Genomic DNA, 16,191 nt, shown 5'->3' with positions numbered 1-16,191 from the left:
TGAACTTTCAGACATTTTACAGATATCCACCGCAATAGACATCATGATCATGTGATTATATGGTTTGGGAATTTATGTGTAGGACACATTCACTTTATTCCTGGAGCGCATTGAAAATGACTCACAGGTGCTTAGGTGCTTTGCTGTAGTTAAAAAATAATGCAAGGCAACATGTAGGTGACACGTGAACTGATTAGTGTACTTTACAATTTTTAATGAATACACTCAGTGTTGGCATGAAGAGCTAAACTATATATTTAGTCCTCCTGCCTATGCATCCTATTGTACAATATATCTAACAAACTAATCAAGACACTTAGGGCATCCCAATCCCACCTCCAAACCCAACAGGCCGTCTCTGCCCATCATTCTCAGGAATAATAGTCATAACCTTATAAATCTGACCCATAGATCCACCACTCTTCTCAATCAATCGCTTCCAACCAGTCTCCAGAGTCTTCCGGTGCCCCTCATCCTTAACCTTCCTCAGAAGCTGCTGCATCCGCTCCTCGATCCCCAGAGCCGTAAGGAAATCACCCTGTTCAACAGGGCCATGAACCTCAACGCCCTCACTCCCCTCTAGCGCAGCCTCGGCCAGAGAGGTAAAGTCGACGTCCGCACTGACATCGACCTGACCAGGCGACGAAAGAGGAGGGACATTCTTGTGGTTCTGGATTCCCCGCAGCGAGTTGATAGGGATCGTCGACATAGTTCCGTAGTCCATGATCAGAGCCGCCCCCGAGGGTGTCTTCTTGACGGATTCGGGGGCAGGAGCCTTGGCGGATCGCGGGGGGGCACCGTCGCCGCCGATGCGCCGGGCGAAGTCCGCGGCGTAGATGCGGCTTTCTGGGCTGACTTCGATGGTGGAGCCGGGCTGCGACTTGAGGGCGCGGTAGCGCTCTGAGGCTTCGGGGATGACGAGGGAGTTGGGCGTTGAGGCTTTGGCTTTGGTTAATTTGAACTCGGGCTCGCCTTCGATGTTCTCCTCGACTGCTTTAGGGTTTAGGGTAACTAGCAGCTCGCGCCATTGTGGGGTGTTGGCGACCTTGAGTGGTTCGTGGAGCTTTTGAGGTCCGGTGGGTGTCATGATTTCCTTGGTTTGGGGTTCGTTCTCTGGGGATGGGGGCACTGATTCGAAGGCGTGGATGGGGAGTGCGTCGAAGAATTCGTGGGCGAAGATGAATGGGGTCTTTCCCTCCTCTATATTTATTGTTAGCCACTAGCACAAGCTGGATGTGGGCACTTGGTCACTTACCATGCGGAAGCAGACGAATATCCTCGACCCAGATAACTGGCACGTCAAAGTATTTGCAGATACTGCGGTGGCCAATATCGGTCTCTTCCATAGCCGCCTCTTCCCCGCAAAGAGTATGTTTTTGAATCTGTCTCAAAGTGGGACTAGCCTCAACGAGATAAATTGCTTCCACACTTGACGAGAAGCTCTTGAAGTTCCGGAATGTCTGTTCCCTCCGAGTCAGTTCACTGCTAGTACTTCCCGGTGACTTCGAGTCAATTGCAATCGCAGCACCATTAACTCACGCGCAACATATCATCCATAAGCGTGCCCTTCCCAGGCCCAACCTCCATAAGCTGAACTCCACTCCTCGTCCTTCCCTGCGCCATCCACTCCGCAATCGTCCAAATACCAATCAGCTCGCCAAAAACCTGAGAGATCTCAGGCGACGTGACAAAGTCACCATGTTTGCCGAAGACATTCCCGCCCTCCTTAGTGGTATAGTATCCGCCTTCTGGGGAGGTCAGAACCTGGCGCATGAATGCTGCAATGGGAATCGGTCCTGTAACCTGAATTTGCGGCGTCAGTCTCGGAGTAGGCGCATTTCAACGAGGAGAGTCGAACCTTCATTGCGCTAGCTAGTATGCGTGCTAGCGGTGTCGACCATTGTCTTGTTTCGAATGTCGATGTCGAGTTCCATCGCCGTGAGGTTGTGAGTGGTGTGTTGCGTGTTCGCCGTAGAACTTGCGACGCGATGCGCCTCGCCGCGGGATTCATTTTCGCGGGCCCGGTGGAGCTTGGTTGGTGCCTTTCGGCTGTTGAGGTCGGCTAGTCCTTGCGGATTCAAGTCTGGGAGGTTGCAATTGGCATCAGCCGCTGCACCGCAAGTTGGTCTGATTTGTTTCAATCTTTAAATCTGTCGACCTCCGCAAATTACCTACCTCCGTCCCACGTGATCTTATCTCTATCAGCTGGAATGGCAACAATCTTCCCAAAGATATTTGGCCATTCAATTGTACAGTACGGAATATTCCTGGGAGAGTTGATTTCCCTGGGAAATGGATTCGAGTCGATACTGGCTAATCATACATTTCATAAAGTCAAGGCAGCGAATGGGAAAATTGTACATTGCTTGTAGGTCAGGGCTCAAGCGCGCACGAGACACCTTGGTTGATGTCTTGGTGCCGTCGCGAGACCAATCTGTTCCTCGCGTAAATTGCATATCTAGTCCCTTGAGCCAAGTACGCACGAATGATTACCTTGTTGGTCCCTCACTTCCGTCGTCGCCGGTTCTGGGTTCCCCGCGCCGGAGGATCTACCATCATCTCGTCGCTGTAGAGTTGAGACGTCAGCTGAGGGTTCTGAAGAGGTTGTCCATTTTCACCGAACCCGTATCTGCCGTCTTGGAATTGTGCATCTCGACGGTTGCGTCGTTCGAGTTCGTTTTGCTCTCGAAGGTTGTTAAAAGTGTTTTGGGTGTTGATGTGGGTGGCATCGCCAACTTGATTCAGCCTGAATTCGAGCAATCGTCCGTCGGCCTAAAACTGTAGAATTAGCACTCCGTTAAAATTGGCGTGACAGCGTCCAGCCTCCTTACCCATTGATTGTGAAAGTTCGCAACTGCATTCTCCGCAGCTCCCTTCTCCGCATAGGCAATCTCTGCAGTAACAGCCGGGTGATGACCGATGACACGACAGCTAAGAATTGGGCCAGTGATCTGCCCCAATGCAGCCTGGATATCAGCGGCGGTCGTGCCTGGCGCAAAGTTGCTTCCCACCACCACGAACGGCCCCGACGCACCCTTGATCGAGAAACCTGTGCTCGCGACATTTTCCACGAGCGACGCGTAGCGTTCCTTGTGAGGGTGTTCTTTCTTATTCTTCGGGTTCTGCTTTCGAGCGGGCTTCTCGCGTAGCCGTGCCGACGCGACTGTCGCGGGGGCTTGTCTGGTTTGGGGCTTGTTCTTCGGTTGAGGATGGGGCTGGTTTTTCTGGAGCGAGGTCGAGGCGGATCGCTTGAGCTGGTGTAGACAATTGATTAGTGTGTTGCCTGCGCGATCGAGGGAGGGTAGAGCGGTTGTACCTGGGGAGGTCCGATGCGACTGGCCAGGCTACCCGGCTTCGCCTTGCCAACGCCTGAGCCAGAGCCCGGCGCACTTGCCCTGCGACCCTTGTTGATTCTGTTCTTTCCGAGGAGTTGGTTGGCCAGCAGTTCATTCTGTCTCTTCTCGCGATCTGGAATGTGTCAGTAAGCAGGTTTTGAAGTCGTGGCCGGGACCGGGAGGGCGGAGGTGCTTACCAGCCTGGATGAAATCGTCGAAGGAGGGGGTCTTGGGCGCATGCGAGGCCTGCGAGGCCTGCTGGCCATGTTTCTTCGCCATCGCGGGTGATATGGTCAACTGATGGGTTGGAGAGGACGAGGGAGAAGGCGACGTCAGGGCGGAGAGAAAGAATTGCCGTCATTTGGGCGGAGAAAGAAGCTCTCGGCGCAGCTTCGAGTGGAGCCGCGATCGACACTATCCCATCAACCACCGCAATGTAATACGCCAACCCCAAGTAGAGTCTGAAAGTATGCCTTGCGGTAACTTATAGCTGTGGTACGCTTATTTGGCTCTTATTTCGGACACCAGAGAAAAAGAGATGTTCTCTGTTTTTTCTTGTATGTTGAGGAATTACACCCATGGAGATACTATTTTGGCGCATTCAGAAAAGCATCAAGCAGCAATGTCGAGGGCTGACCAGCCATGGATGAGAAAAGATCTCAAAGGCTCTCGACTCGACCAAAGATACCTACCAGCAACCCCCATCGACCCCAAAACAGCCACCAACCCAACCGCACTCACAGCATAAAGATCCCAATTATTGACCTTCCACACAGCCATCCTCGAATCAGCAGTCTGCAAATGCATCGGCCGCAGCTCTCTGCCATCTTTATCAAATCTCAACTCATGGTCATAAATAACCTCTTCCACAAGATCAGCCGCGTAAAACTTGCGGCGAGCCGCGACGTGAGCAATACGCTGCAGCCGTAGCACATTACGGGCATAAGACCAGTTTTCGCCAGACTCGAGAATCTTCCTAGCCTTCGTATATATCTCATCAGACGTAAAATGGAACTTGTCAAGAGACTCCGCAACACCACCAGCTACCAGTCTGGTTGTGTTTGCCGTTTGGTCGAAGAATATACCCATTGAAAGCATTGGTTTCCCGTGGTACAATGCCTCGTTTGCGCTTGAGCCGCCGCCGTGCGTGAAGTAGAGTTTTGTGGAGTCGTGGGCGAGGATGGCGCGCTGTGGAGCGAAGAAATGGAAGAGCCAATTACGGTGTTTGTTTGCTAGTAGGTTGTTAAGTGACATCTCGTCTTCCTTTGAATTGATTTTCATTTGGACTGTTTCGCTGCCGTCGATGTCAGCACGCCCGGTTTTGGGAATTGCCCATATTACACCGTCTATTAGGCCTTCTTCCATTAGATGGATAGCTCCGTTCATGATACGGATCACGTCTTCATGCGGCAGGATGATGTGTGTACCGAGGGCGATGTATAGCACGGAATCATGGCTGTTTAAGAAGGCATCGCATTCTGTGTCCAGGGGAGCCCATGTAGGACACAAAAGCGGACCAACAGGGGCGCAACTGGGAGGAAGATCCCGTGGAATCTCTAGCCCCACGAAAGAATTGACAAACAGCAGATAGTCCGGCTTCTTGGGCTTGTGCAGGGGATAAAAGACACCATGTTCCCTGCGCATAGCCCTAGTCTGCTTGAACAACCGCATAATAGCTGGCAAACCAAACAGAATGACCAACTCATTTTTCAAACGCAGCCACATCGAAGCATTTTCCGAGGTCAAAGTACCCGGAAGCTGAAAACCAGGTTGACCGGGAATATAGGAACAAGGCAACTGTAGCGGCGGCCAATTAGGACACACAATCGCAATAGGCAAGCGATACTCAACAAGAATATCATTCGCAGCCTCAGCAAAAAAGTCCGCAATGATCATATCCGGGCGAGTAACTGGATCATTCATGATCCTGTTGAGCCCCCGATATGTCTGCGGCCAGAAGGTGTCGAACATCGCCTTAGACACCAAGGTCGGCTCGATGCCCTTCCGGACATCCCAAGCCTGCATTCGCCGATAGTGGGCATCCAGCTGCTCGGCCGTTGGGCCGGGGCCGAGGAGGTGGACTTTGGCGATAAATCCGTAGTCCGGTTGGATCCATGATTCTTGGCTGTCCAGTGTTGCGAACTCGATGTAGTGCCCGCGGTCAGCGAGGACTCGACCTAGCTCTAGAACTGGGGCTTGTATCCATATCAGCGGGTATTCACTTGCTTTTGAGAAGTGTTGTCAGATCTTACCGGCGTGTGTGAAGCCACCAGTTGTTGCTACGAGTAGGATCTTTCGGGGTGGATGGACATGCGACATGGTCAATCGATCTGATGATGACAGTCAGATTGAGAAGTGAGGTAAGATGTTGGCGTCTGCTTGGGGTTTCGAAGCTTGTGCAGCTAGTAAAGCGAGAACGTTGCCTAGGAGAAGAAGAGTAGAGACAAGCGGCGGGAATCAGCTCTAAATTGTCAGATCAGGCTGATCTGCCATTTGAGCAAGTACCCTATCATCATTCGGCCCCCAACTACGGATTTGAGCGAAAACCAAGCCCTCAATTCCGCGGGGCACGGAAAATCATCCAGTGTTTAATCCTTCCCGAATACTGGAAGTAAGCAGCGAGGCTGTACTATATTAGTCAAGCTATGAGTCAATCTATGAGTCAAGCTATGAGTCAAGCTATGATTCAAAATCTCATCTCCGAGCCGAGCTCTACTCCCATCGGGACAGTGTATAGTAGGGTCAAATCTAGCAACTGCATTAAATATCCGAGCCACAATCCCTCAGAACAACAAATCAGAGAAATCGAACAAGCCACAAAAACACCAATAGGTCTCAGCCCTTTCAACCGCGTCTCAGCGCCAAAGTGGGATGGATGGCCTGATGCGGGGCGAGACAATCACAATCGGCCCCAAATTAACGCCGTCGCATCCCCTGGAACCCACGTAAATACTTCACCTCTCCCACCCACAACCTTCATTCTCTCACACTTCAAAAGTCAAACCAAGATGTCCCTTCCACCCCGCTACGAAATCCGCCCTTTGGGCGAAGAACACGAAGAATGGGCCCGCGCAATCTGCGTCCATACAAACTGCTTCCACTCACCCCTCTGGTCAACCGTATACCCAAACAACAAAACAGAACGCCTCTACGCCGCCTTCGAAACGGCGAAATACTTAATAACCCACCAAATCAACTCGGGTCACTCGCTTGGCGTCTTTGACACAGAATACGTCTTCAAGAACCCGGCGTCTATTCCGACTGGCGGGAAATTATACTGGGATACAACCGATAAATGCGCAACCGAAGAACAACTCGCGTCGCAGATGGACTTCCCACTCGTGTCAATCGCCATGGCGTACGATGCCATCGACCCGCTGGATATAGCCCAAATCGAGCCGATGATCAAGGTTCTCCCGCTCTTCGCGACGGTTTACGAGAAGCTTAACACGCTGGATCCGAGAGATGAGACGTGGAAACCGAGTGCCAGAGGGCAGGTGCTTATGCGGAATGCGACGAATACGGTGCAGAAGTATGCGGGACAGGGACTTATGAAGGCGGCGGCGGAGGAGTTGATGAGGAGGTCTGCGAAGTTGGGATTTCGGGCTATTCAGATTGAGAGTGCGTCGCCGGCTGTTGAGAGGGTTTGGTCTAAGCCGCCGGAGCCGTTTCGCGCGAGTGTGGTTGCGCAGTTTCGGACGGAGGAGGTTGAGCAAGAGCAGGATGGGGGTGTGGTTAATCCATTTGAGCCGGCGAGGATCAATATTGCGAGAATTTTTGTTGAGCTTTAGGGTTCTATTGCTTGGTGTGATATTTAGGTCGAAAATATAAGTGAATGGAGTGGCCTGTTTGTTAGATAGTGGTTCACCAGGCTATCTGGGTATATGTGGTACATCACAAGTTTGATGTATGTGAATGAAGCTTCGTATTTCCATGCTAATCAAAGGGTATAAACAAACCAAATGCTATAAACAATGCCATCGTACCAAGACCTAAATCATCGACCTCTCCTCAACCCAAACCTGCAAAATGTTAGAACATTCATCAAGCCAATATAAAAGGGGAGTACTCACCTCCATCTTTCCCATCTCACTCCCCTCCCTCCTCGCAACCTCCCTCGCAGAAGAAAGCAAAAGATCCAAATCCTCCTGATCAACCATCGTAATCATATCCCCATCATCCTGCACCTTCATCTTCAGCGGACGCTGGAACCCAAACTTCTCGCGGATCCGCGTCTCAAACTCGCCAAAGTGCACCGTCGGGCCGATCATGATATACCGAATATCGTCGGGAGCATGCACCTTCGTTCTGAACCGTCGGACCTCCGGTCGGCGCGAATTCGCTCGACGCGAGTACCGCGCCGGCGATCTTGTTCGTCGTTGTTGGGGAGAGGTAGATGAAGGTGCGCCGATGACCATTTCAAAGCCGCTTTCTGCCTTGATAGGTTCGTCGTCGCAGGCGTCGCTGCCGTATTCGTCTTCTTCGTCGATGTACTGCGGCGGCTGGTAGCGCGGTCCGCGGCCCCAGCCTGAACTGGCAAGGCTTTGGGGGCTGGCGAAGTTATTGTAGGGGTCTGATTGGGTGTAGGGCTGCTGGAAGGGTTGTTGTAAAGGTTGTTGGAAGGGTTGTTGGAAGGATTGTTGGAGGTATTGGGGTTCGACGAAGCTAGTGTCGCTGTGGTTTCGGCGGTGGCCACTGTTCTCGGGGAAGGTGGTACTGCGAGCGGGTTCTTGGCCGAAGCCGCGCATATTGTTATGTCGGATTGAGGGCCCGCGTGGCTCTGATGCGGTGCGAGTCGTGCCGATTCGTGGTTTCTCTGCTGTCGGTTCTTGTCGGGCTGGCTGGCGGTCCAGGCCGGCGCCGGTGCGGTCGAGGTCTAGGCGGGGTGGGCGGGCGCTGCGGAGGGACGAGGAGCGAGAGTGGGAAGGGCCCTGGCTTGATGAGCCATTGCTGGTTGACCGATCGTCCGGGGGTGGGGTGGGTGGAAATACGTTGCGGTTGAGGGGTGGTTCTGATTGTTGGCGGGTGCGGCTGCTGAGGCCTTTGTGGACGAGGTTGGTGGCGGCCCACGAGACGCCCTCGCGGTCTTCCAGGGCGGCTTTGTCGATCACCATGGGTTTCCATTGGTGGTCGGCGCTCTGGTTGCGGTCTGAGGCTGCTACTAGTCGGGCTTTGCCGAGGTAGTCTTTGGTTTTGAGGTTCTTGACCTTGGCGGCGTTGGGCCGGTATAATACCCCCACGGGAATGGAGAAGACTGTGTAGCCCTAGTTTGAGTCAGTATATAACGGTCAAAATGGGCTGGGTGAGACCTACATCTGCATTCTCACGTATTGCATCGTCAATCACATCGTGATCCGACGAGACCTTTTCCTGAGCAGCGAATTTGAGATCCTGCATGCCAGGTTCCATCTGACGAAGATAGATATAGCAGAGACCCCGATTGAAGAGGACCTCGCATGAGAAGAGACGGAATTTCAAACCCAGTTGCTCATAATCAATGGAGGTGTTACCCCTGAGGTACAACAGAGTGTCATTGAAATTGGCCAATGCCTCCTCAAAGTCTCCCAGGAGGAAGTTGGATACGCCTTGCTGAAAGTAGGCAATGGCCAGGTACCGGTCCAAGCCGACGGCGCGTTGATAGCACTCGACCTGTGGATGGGTTAGTGACAGCGACAAACACTTGTAGGCAAGTACATACAGCTTTATCATGCTCACCCAGCGTCGCATAAATGACCCCGCAATTAAACAGAATCTTGGACGTATCGGCAATCTGGTCGAAGAAGCGCAGCGACTCCTCAAACTCCTGATTATCATAGGCGTCCAGGGCTTGCACCCACGTCTCGATTTCCTAAACAGATATCAGCCCCGCGATCTGATAAGCGTTGCCGCGTGCATTGTGGGGTTGTGTCTTACTTGCTTCAGAGACATACTGCTCCAATGCAACCATCCAGATGTGAGAAAATCCCCGGTGGCTCAACCGAAGTAATCGAGGGATGCGAAGGGGTTCTGGAGAAATGCCGCCCGGCTCAACCCACGGAGACAACCGGTATATCTCCAGGGTGTACGCCGCTGCTCGGGCTGAGCTCGGGCTCGTATTCGGGGCGGACCCGGGCTATTATAGTCGTCGGCAGTTATCGCACGATCTTGCCAGAGCCAGAGCAATGTGACGAGCCAGACTTGGAAATGTCCGCAGCCAAGAAACGCGGGACGCAGACCTTCAGCGGCGGCGGGGCGGGTCCAGCTCGTTCGACCTTCGAGTACGCTAGTGTCGAGCAGGCGAAAGAGCGCGATTGGAAGAGGAGGTGAGAAGCGAGAAGTGCCAGGTTCCGATCCTCGAGCGATACGGCGATTGCCTAGGGTAGCGGTAGCGGGGCTGGAGGTGTGAATACAGGGCTGGGAATATTGGCAGTCAATGGCGGGCACGTCGAGCCGTGCGAAGGAATTGGGACCACGATCAATGCCAAAAATGTATTTATAGAATCACGCGATACCAAGCGTTCAAAAGCGGTGGCTGGCCGAGATGACGAGAGGTTTGTTGTCCGATCACGGTGATCACCTTCCGTGCGGGCTAGCGACGAGCGGAGCAGCCCAAGTCGTCGTGGGTGCCATAGATCAGAGCGGAAAACACCAACTCTAACTGCACAGAATGCCTGGCGACGAAAGAAGTGCCCTAGGGTATAGGGATAGGGAGGTCAGGGGGGAGGGGCAAGCGCCGAGGGGGTGATGGACCAAAAATAACTTGCGTTGCACCTGCAGCGCCTGCAGCATTTATGCACCGCGCGAGCAATCAGCGTGCGCCCTGGCCATTTTGGCTCGCTTGCGCCTGTGAGTGGTCGTCCCACGCGGTCGGGTCCCTGTCACATTTCTTCAACTCCTGTCAGTGCTAAGTGCTAGTAGTACTAGCAATAGCCTAGGCCGAAGGTGGTTGGGAAAAGGCATGGTGGTCCGTGGTTGCGTGTGGAGAACGATCGAAAATGGAAGACTGTTTACCTCCCAGCGGTGAACACTCTACCCACAACCGACCCGCGATGAGCCTGTCCAAGTGATAGGACATGATGCCCCAGATCATAATCTGCGCTTCTGCACGGGCCCAAATGCTGGTTTGGGCGGATTGGCCTGCGCGTGCTTCTAGCAGTTCTGGGGCCACGAGCCACGGCGCTAGGAGCGCTCTCCACTCTCCACACCCCTGTACATACCCTACCCGAATGCACACTACAGAGTAAATGTTGGGGAGATATATACTGGCTTGAATCCACCAGGGCTATATTTAGGACTGACAATGTTCGTGTCGGACTTTTGTCAACATCCAATCTTGTCGGTGATACCATCCATGGATAAAATGCGATCAGTCATCCCGATGATCAACCCGATGATCAACAAGCAGGAATAAAACATATGCGCCCCTCTTCCCGGTGTGGATTCTCTGTGTGGTGGTCCACTATTTCCCCCGCTTTTGTGTGCGTCGGAATTGAGAGATTCCATTGATGCTGGTGATCCCGGTGTTGCTGCTTTACTCTATTGGGTTATGGTAGAGGTGTGATGGAAATAGCTCGAATGTGCAAGGTGCATTGAGGCCTATCTGGTCTTCGCAGATTCATCCAATAGTCCTGTAAAGATATCATCCAATGAAGTAGGTAGAGCAACTTCCCAAAATGGCGCATTTGCTCGTCCGTATAGTGATACCTAATCAAACCCCTCGGGAATCGTCCCCAGCGACACTGATACCTCATCAAGAACATACGAAAATATCACCCGCTTATACCTCCGAATCGGATACGGCCCAGCCGGATTAGTGACCTGTAGCAAAACATGAAAGTCCGGCGTGACCAGTCCAGTCTGCGGATTCCTTTCCACCCCCGGCACCACAACCGTCACCCTGCGTCCTCGAATTGGATTATCAAAGCCCGCCACGCCATCACCTGCCTCTATAGGCTCATCAGCTTCAATCCTAACCTCAGGTCCCTTCCCAAAGAAATGAAACCCATTGACGTCCCCATACAACACCCAGGAAAACTCAAGTCCAGACCGGGCCTGGTCGGGATTATACGTGCCACTGGCATCAAGCACACAAGTCTCACCAGGCTGAACCTTCAAGACCAAAGGCTCGACCCCAGAAATTCCATTCACATCCACGACAGGCGGATGCCCCGCCCGCCCAAAGTCACCAGTAAGAGTCCAATGCATGCGCGCCGCAAAATCATCCTGAACAGCCTCCCTCCACCGCCAAACCGTTGCCTTGTGATCACTAACCCTCCCTCCCTGTCCCAAGACGCCAAAATCACTCGCATTAAGAAAATGGTTCGCATCAATCCCATCCTCGAAATCCGCTTCCGCCTGCGGCCGCGTATACCTCCCTCCCCAACCACCCCACTCAATCCGGTCCGCAGCATTCAACCCATTCTGCACAAGCCACAGGAACGAAGGCGTATCGCCCTCCATCCCAAATTTCACAGCCGGGTACGCTTCGCCGCCGAATGGGCCGACTTGGATATGCGTGCGTAGCCATGGGTTTTGCACTTTGGTTGGATCGGGTCCGTCCCCGGCGCCTGTGTTCATGCCTAGCCAGCTTGCTTGGCTGTATTGATTCCAGCCGTGCGCAGAGACGATGTAGAAGATGTCTGGGTAGGTGGCGCGGATCCAGGGGCCGGAGTTGTCTTGGTCGGAGATGGTGTAGATGCGTAGTTTTGCTCGTTCTTTTGCAGCTTCTGAGGGCGTAGATGTTTCTGCGAGAAACTTTAGTGCTTGGGCGAGGGTGTTGACGCCACCCCAGACTGGAATGTAGAGTGGTTCGTTTGATTCTTGGATTGCCGAGAGGAGGCGTTGAGCACCTTGGCTTAGTGGTACGTGGAGGGCTTTTTTGCCGTAGACCTGGTGTTTGTTAGCAAGGTAGTTTTTGGAGAGATTGGTTGCAATCCTTTTCTTTGGTTGTGCCTACAGCAGGTCCCGACGTCACCAATGCAAGCAACTCCTCTGCTGACTGGTACCGAAAGTCCGGATGAACATGACAATTCAGGTTATCGACGACTTTGCCATACGCCGTGATGATCCGCCGAAGTTCTTCCGGGTGGGTGCTAGTGCGCAGCCAGGTTGAGGTCGTTGCGCATATCCCGCGCGTGTCGAACTCATTGGCATATAGCAGGTATCGGACGAGCGATTGGGAGTCGTCGGGCTCGTTAAGCACGTCTGTTAGGATGAAGATGCGGGGTTTGGAGGGGAATGTTGCTAGTTTGGTGAGGTCGGCTGTCATGTTGAAATTGATACTTGATTGTAACACACCACTGAATGAAATTTTATTCACATTTCTCCCCTGTGCAGGGCCATTAGTGGAAACTGGTAGGTATATAACCCCGGTGGTTGACCCTACTGGTGTAGTGTGGCAGGAGTCCGGTTGCGCTTGCCTTCCCCGCGATCCACCCAAGCCAGCGACGCTTGCCACCCCGCATTCGCGGGGCCCCGACACGCACCCATACCTAGCGAGGGTAGGTAAGCGCTGGTGGGCCAGGGAAGGAAACCACAAGCACGGTCACGTCTCCAGCTTTTGCCGTTATATATGAGCTGTTTCTGCCTGTTGCTAGGATATCATGGAACTACGCTACCTGAAGGTACCCTAAGGTAGAGTACCTCAGCCTTATCACTCCGATATATTGTCGCTATCGGTTATCCGAGTGGGGCGTTCAATCAGGTAACAAAACCCGAGGTTCATTAACCCGAGTGTCGAACATATTAAGATGGAGAGTCTTATATTTAGAAGGAGTTCATTGTGTCGAGCTGTCAGGGAATTTGTATCTTTTAAATGGACGTCATTCGATCGATTTTGATATTGTAAGTGGAGACGGAAGCAATGGGCCATAACCACATCGTAGCACCGATGATGCAATGAGCTATTTAGCGTGTCGCACAATTAAGCTCCATGTGAGCTAGCTATGGAATTATCTCGCCTCTCTTCTTTCTGATCAAGATATATGATTGTCACCAAGACTCTAGTATAAGGTAGAAAACGACCCGTGGTTCGACCCTACAGCCAAGCGGCTATTGTCACCCCTGATGGCTGGTACGGCTCGGAGAAACTTGGAACGCCATCAAATATTTCGGAGCAAGTCTCTTTTCATTACTTTCAGCGTCCGCCGACCGACCTGACGATAATCCCTACTTAGTAGTGTACGTCCTACACTTAAGGCAGTCACGTGTCTCATCCTACTAGCACCGCAGGGATCCGACGCCAGACCTCCACGCCAACCACGACAGGGATCGGTCGTCAGCCCCTCCCCCCCAACTCCTAACCTCCAGAGGATGGGAGCTCCTATTATCACCGGGGACCAGCGGATGCTTCCATCCGATTCTTGCCTTCCCTCCCCCTGAGGCCACGATGGCGGAAATCTACAACACAGACCGCTTCGCAGAGCTTTATTACCCATCCAATACAGCCGACCTCCTGCACCTGGGCCTCGCGGCGCGCTTCATTGCGGGGCTGTTCGAGACCAATCAGGTCACCTATGCCTTTATTGGGGGTTGGGCTGTCTACCTGCGCGGCGGCCGCCGCAGGACCCAGGACATCGATATTACGGTTGCCACCTCCATGGACCATCTCAAGGAGGTGCTGACTGCGCAGTCTCGGTATACGCTACACCTGCCAAGCCATTGTCTTTCGTGTCTCTTCATGACTGCACCACACCGGACGGGTTCGGATATTAACATTCCCCAGAATCCATTACCCGGCTATTCACGGCCGAACATCGGTCCAGATCTTCATTGACACGGGCCGGAGCCATGACGGCGAGTTCCCGCAAGTTCCAGACCTGGCCGTCAGCATGGACATCGTGATCAGTGGTAAGCCCCCTGCCTCACTCGGAGTTGGACGCAAGTGTTGACATGTGATACATGCTTAGGAAATTTGGGCACGCCTTCTGATCTCCAGGCCTCGCGCGAGCCCATCAATCCCTACCGGCCGACGCCGTTGAGGTCACCGGTATTGGTATTGGGACTCTTCTTCCAGATTTATGCCAAGCTTGATGCGTATGCGCGGCGTGGCGAGCAGGGGAGTAAGGATTTCTTGGATCTGGAATTCTTGCTTACGCAGTATGCGGCGCAGATTCCGACGTTTCGCGATTATTATGATGTTGAGCAGAGGAGGTACTTTTTGATGCATTATGCGGCGACTTATGGGGCTTTTCCGGATCAGGTGGATAATATGCGGTTGTTATTGGGGCTTTGACTCTGAAGAAGATCTGGCAGGCCGACCAAAATTGCGATGTCGTGTATGTATTCAGCTGGAAATTAGGCACAGGATAATACCCTTGAGGAACTTAGGTAGAGTACATCGTGTAATTAATTCATTATAATCATGGTAACATAACTAGCATGACATGAGTTTCTGCGTCCACGGGTCGGGCGAGCCCTTCAGACGGAATCGTGTATCAAATAATGAGTCCGGGGTCGTCCAGCCAAGTCTGCCTTTCTTACTGCGAACCCGCGACTCCCATTTTTCTCGTCGATTGATGCGTTGTGTCGGGAAATAATGCACAAACAGCCACCCTTTCCCTTGAGCAGCTTCTTTCGCCCGCTGATTCATCCGATTCGCCCATTCCAGATCATTACTGCCCTCCAAATCTAGGTACCGCCGTCCCCACTCCTCCGACACATTCGACCCGTCAATACAATCGCACAGCGAGACATCGTCATTCGTATCCAGGAAGCTCTGCATCAACACCTGTAATGTCGGGTAGGGTATCCCGTTCATGCTGCGCTGGATACGAAAGGGCGCGGCGGGGATATGAGCGTCATGGGCCGGGACGAGAATAAAGTAGAAGTGGATGCCTTTCCCTTTGAAACGGTGGTAGGTGTGCGATAGCGAGGAAGGATGCGGTATAGCGAGGGGAGGAACGGGGTGGATTCTGTCGAGGGAACCGGACGCAAGCAAAGACACGGCCTCACGGACCTTGTCGTCGGGGACGCAGAGCTCCCATTCCTGGCGCTGTTAGCCTACAATCGAAGATTGAGGACTCCGGTCTTCCTCCGGAACTCCCCAGGCACGTAGATAGAGTCTCACATCTCGAACCCGCCCAGCACCGTAGAATATCAGCGCCGACACGCCTACGACGCAGCATTCGATCCCATGCGCTTCCAGAAACCGCGTTACCTCGAGTATCTCCAGTGTGCCATGTCCGCCGCATGAGGGGACCTGGTCCGGAGAGTAGGTGGGGGCCTCTTCTACGGGAGGGACGGTCGGGACAGTGAACTGGAAATTCGGAGCCAGCATTGCGAGGTGACCGAGGAGGAGGAACTCCTCAGATCCATCGTGGATGTGAGGGAGGTACTCGCGGGGAACGGGGCAAAATGCTTTGGACGCCACGTGATGCCTTTAGTCACAGTCTAGACCGAAGTCGCCACTTTGCTTTTTGCGGAAGAAATGGATACAACTTTATTTCAATTAGAGCGATCGATCCAGTGGTGAGTGGTGACGGATGTCTCATTTGGCGATTTACTATTTAAGAAAAAGGGCGAGATAGTAATTGGCGACATTCAGCGGTTTCTTCGGCTGCCACTCTTCAGTCGATCTGCCCCACTAAATTGATTACGCTTGGAGGCCCCTGTGTCGATCACGGTCTGCAGACGAATCCGTGCTACATAGTAAGGGGTGCTAGCCAAGCCAGGTCATCAAGAAAGAGAAAAGACTTCCGATCGCCACTTTCAAGCAAGACCAGTGTAGTTATGATTAGGCCTTCGGGTGAGATCGAGGGGCGCGCAATTGTATCTATAGGGTGTCTAGGCTGAAACGTTTGCTTGATGATGAGGGAATACCACCACTATGGTTGGACCCCGGAGCGGGTATAAGCCTTCTCAATACATGTACGTTGGA

The 16,191-nt window shown here is 52.9% G+C and overlaps 8 protein-coding genes across 8 annotated transcripts; 3 read left to right on the top strand and 5 right to left on the bottom strand.

Moving 5' to 3' along the window:
- Positions 1 to 316: 316 nt before the first annotated feature.
- On the bottom strand, positions 317 to 3,614 carry N7532_000429 (uncharacterized protein; the record flags this gene model as incomplete). The annotated part of the gene is made up of 9 exons (XM_056612933.1): positions 317 to 1,200; positions 1,256 to 1,460; positions 1,540 to 1,803; positions 1,899 to 2,110; positions 2,176 to 2,309; positions 2,510 to 2,772; positions 2,832 to 3,254; positions 3,317 to 3,468; positions 3,533 to 3,614. 9 exons carry the CDS (start codon positions 3,612 to 3,614, stop codon positions 317 to 319), a joined length of 2,619 nt encoding a protein of 872 aa, XP_056480157.1.
- A 333-nt stretch (positions 3,615 to 3,947) lies between these two features.
- N7532_000428 (glycosyltransferase) lies at positions 3,948 to 5,654 on the bottom strand (the record flags this gene model as incomplete). Its single annotated transcript, XM_056612932.1, has 2 exons — positions 3,948 to 5,530; positions 5,588 to 5,654. 2 exons carry the CDS (start codon positions 5,652 to 5,654, stop codon positions 3,948 to 3,950), a joined length of 1,650 nt encoding a protein of 549 aa, XP_056480156.1.
- A 689-nt stretch (positions 5,655 to 6,343) lies between these two features.
- Positions 6,344 to 7,126, top strand: N7532_000427 (uncharacterized protein; the record flags this gene model as incomplete). Its single annotated transcript, XM_056612931.1, has 1 exon — positions 6,344 to 7,126. The coding sequence occupies one exon, from the start codon at positions 6,344 to 6,346 to the stop codon at positions 7,124 to 7,126; it is 783 nt and encodes a 260-aa protein (XP_056480155.1).
- Positions 7,127 to 7,327: 201 nt separating this feature from the next.
- On the bottom strand, positions 7,328 to 9,183 carry N7532_000426 (putative PB1 domain protein; the record flags this gene model as incomplete). The annotated part of the gene is made up of 4 exons (XM_056612930.1): positions 7,328 to 7,357; positions 7,409 to 8,599; positions 8,649 to 8,984; positions 9,034 to 9,183. Coding segments are annotated over 4 exons (1,707 nt in total), but the record flags the coding sequence as incomplete, so codon positions are not given.
- An 89-nt stretch (positions 9,184 to 9,272) lies between these two features.
- On the top strand, positions 9,273 to 9,641 carry N7532_000425 (uncharacterized protein; the record flags this gene model as incomplete). The annotated part of the gene is made up of 2 exons (XM_056612929.1): positions 9,273 to 9,396; positions 9,457 to 9,641. 2 exons carry the CDS (start codon positions 9,273 to 9,275, stop codon positions 9,639 to 9,641), a joined length of 309 nt encoding a protein of 102 aa, XP_056480153.1.
- A 1,377-nt stretch (positions 9,642 to 11,018) lies between these two features.
- On the bottom strand, positions 11,019 to 12,582 carry N7532_000424 (DUF1593 domain-containing protein; the record flags this gene model as incomplete). Its single annotated transcript, XM_056612928.1, has 2 exons — positions 11,019 to 12,203; positions 12,271 to 12,582. 2 exons carry the CDS (start codon positions 12,580 to 12,582, stop codon positions 11,019 to 11,021), a joined length of 1,497 nt encoding a protein of 498 aa, XP_056480152.1.
- Positions 12,583 to 13,701: 1,119 nt separating this feature from the next.
- On the top strand, positions 13,702 to 14,547 carry N7532_000423 (uncharacterized protein; the record flags this gene model as incomplete). The annotated part of the gene is made up of 3 exons (XM_056612927.1): positions 13,702 to 13,949; positions 14,038 to 14,162; positions 14,222 to 14,547. 3 exons carry the CDS (start codon positions 13,702 to 13,704, stop codon positions 14,545 to 14,547), a joined length of 699 nt encoding a protein of 232 aa, XP_056480151.1.
- Positions 14,548 to 14,688: 141 nt separating this feature from the next.
- Positions 14,689 to 15,591, bottom strand: N7532_000422 (uncharacterized protein; the record flags this gene model as incomplete). Its single annotated transcript, XM_056612926.1, has 2 exons — positions 14,689 to 15,300; positions 15,382 to 15,591. The coding sequence occupies 2 exons, from the start codon at positions 15,589 to 15,591 to the stop codon at positions 14,689 to 14,691; spliced, it is 822 nt and encodes a 273-aa protein (XP_056480150.1).
- Positions 15,592 to 16,191: the final 600 nt, after the last annotated feature.

The sequence above is a fragment of the Penicillium argentinense genome, assembly GCF_028826775.1.
Source record: "Penicillium argentinense strain IBT 30761 chromosome Unknown utg000001l_segment0_segment0, whole genome shotgun sequence".
NCBI classification, from domain to species: Eukaryota; Fungi; Ascomycota; class Eurotiomycetes; order Eurotiales; family Aspergillaceae; genus Penicillium; species Penicillium argentinense.
Note: the sequence above shows the minus strand (reverse complement) of the source record. Positions and strands in the feature narration are given on the sequence as shown.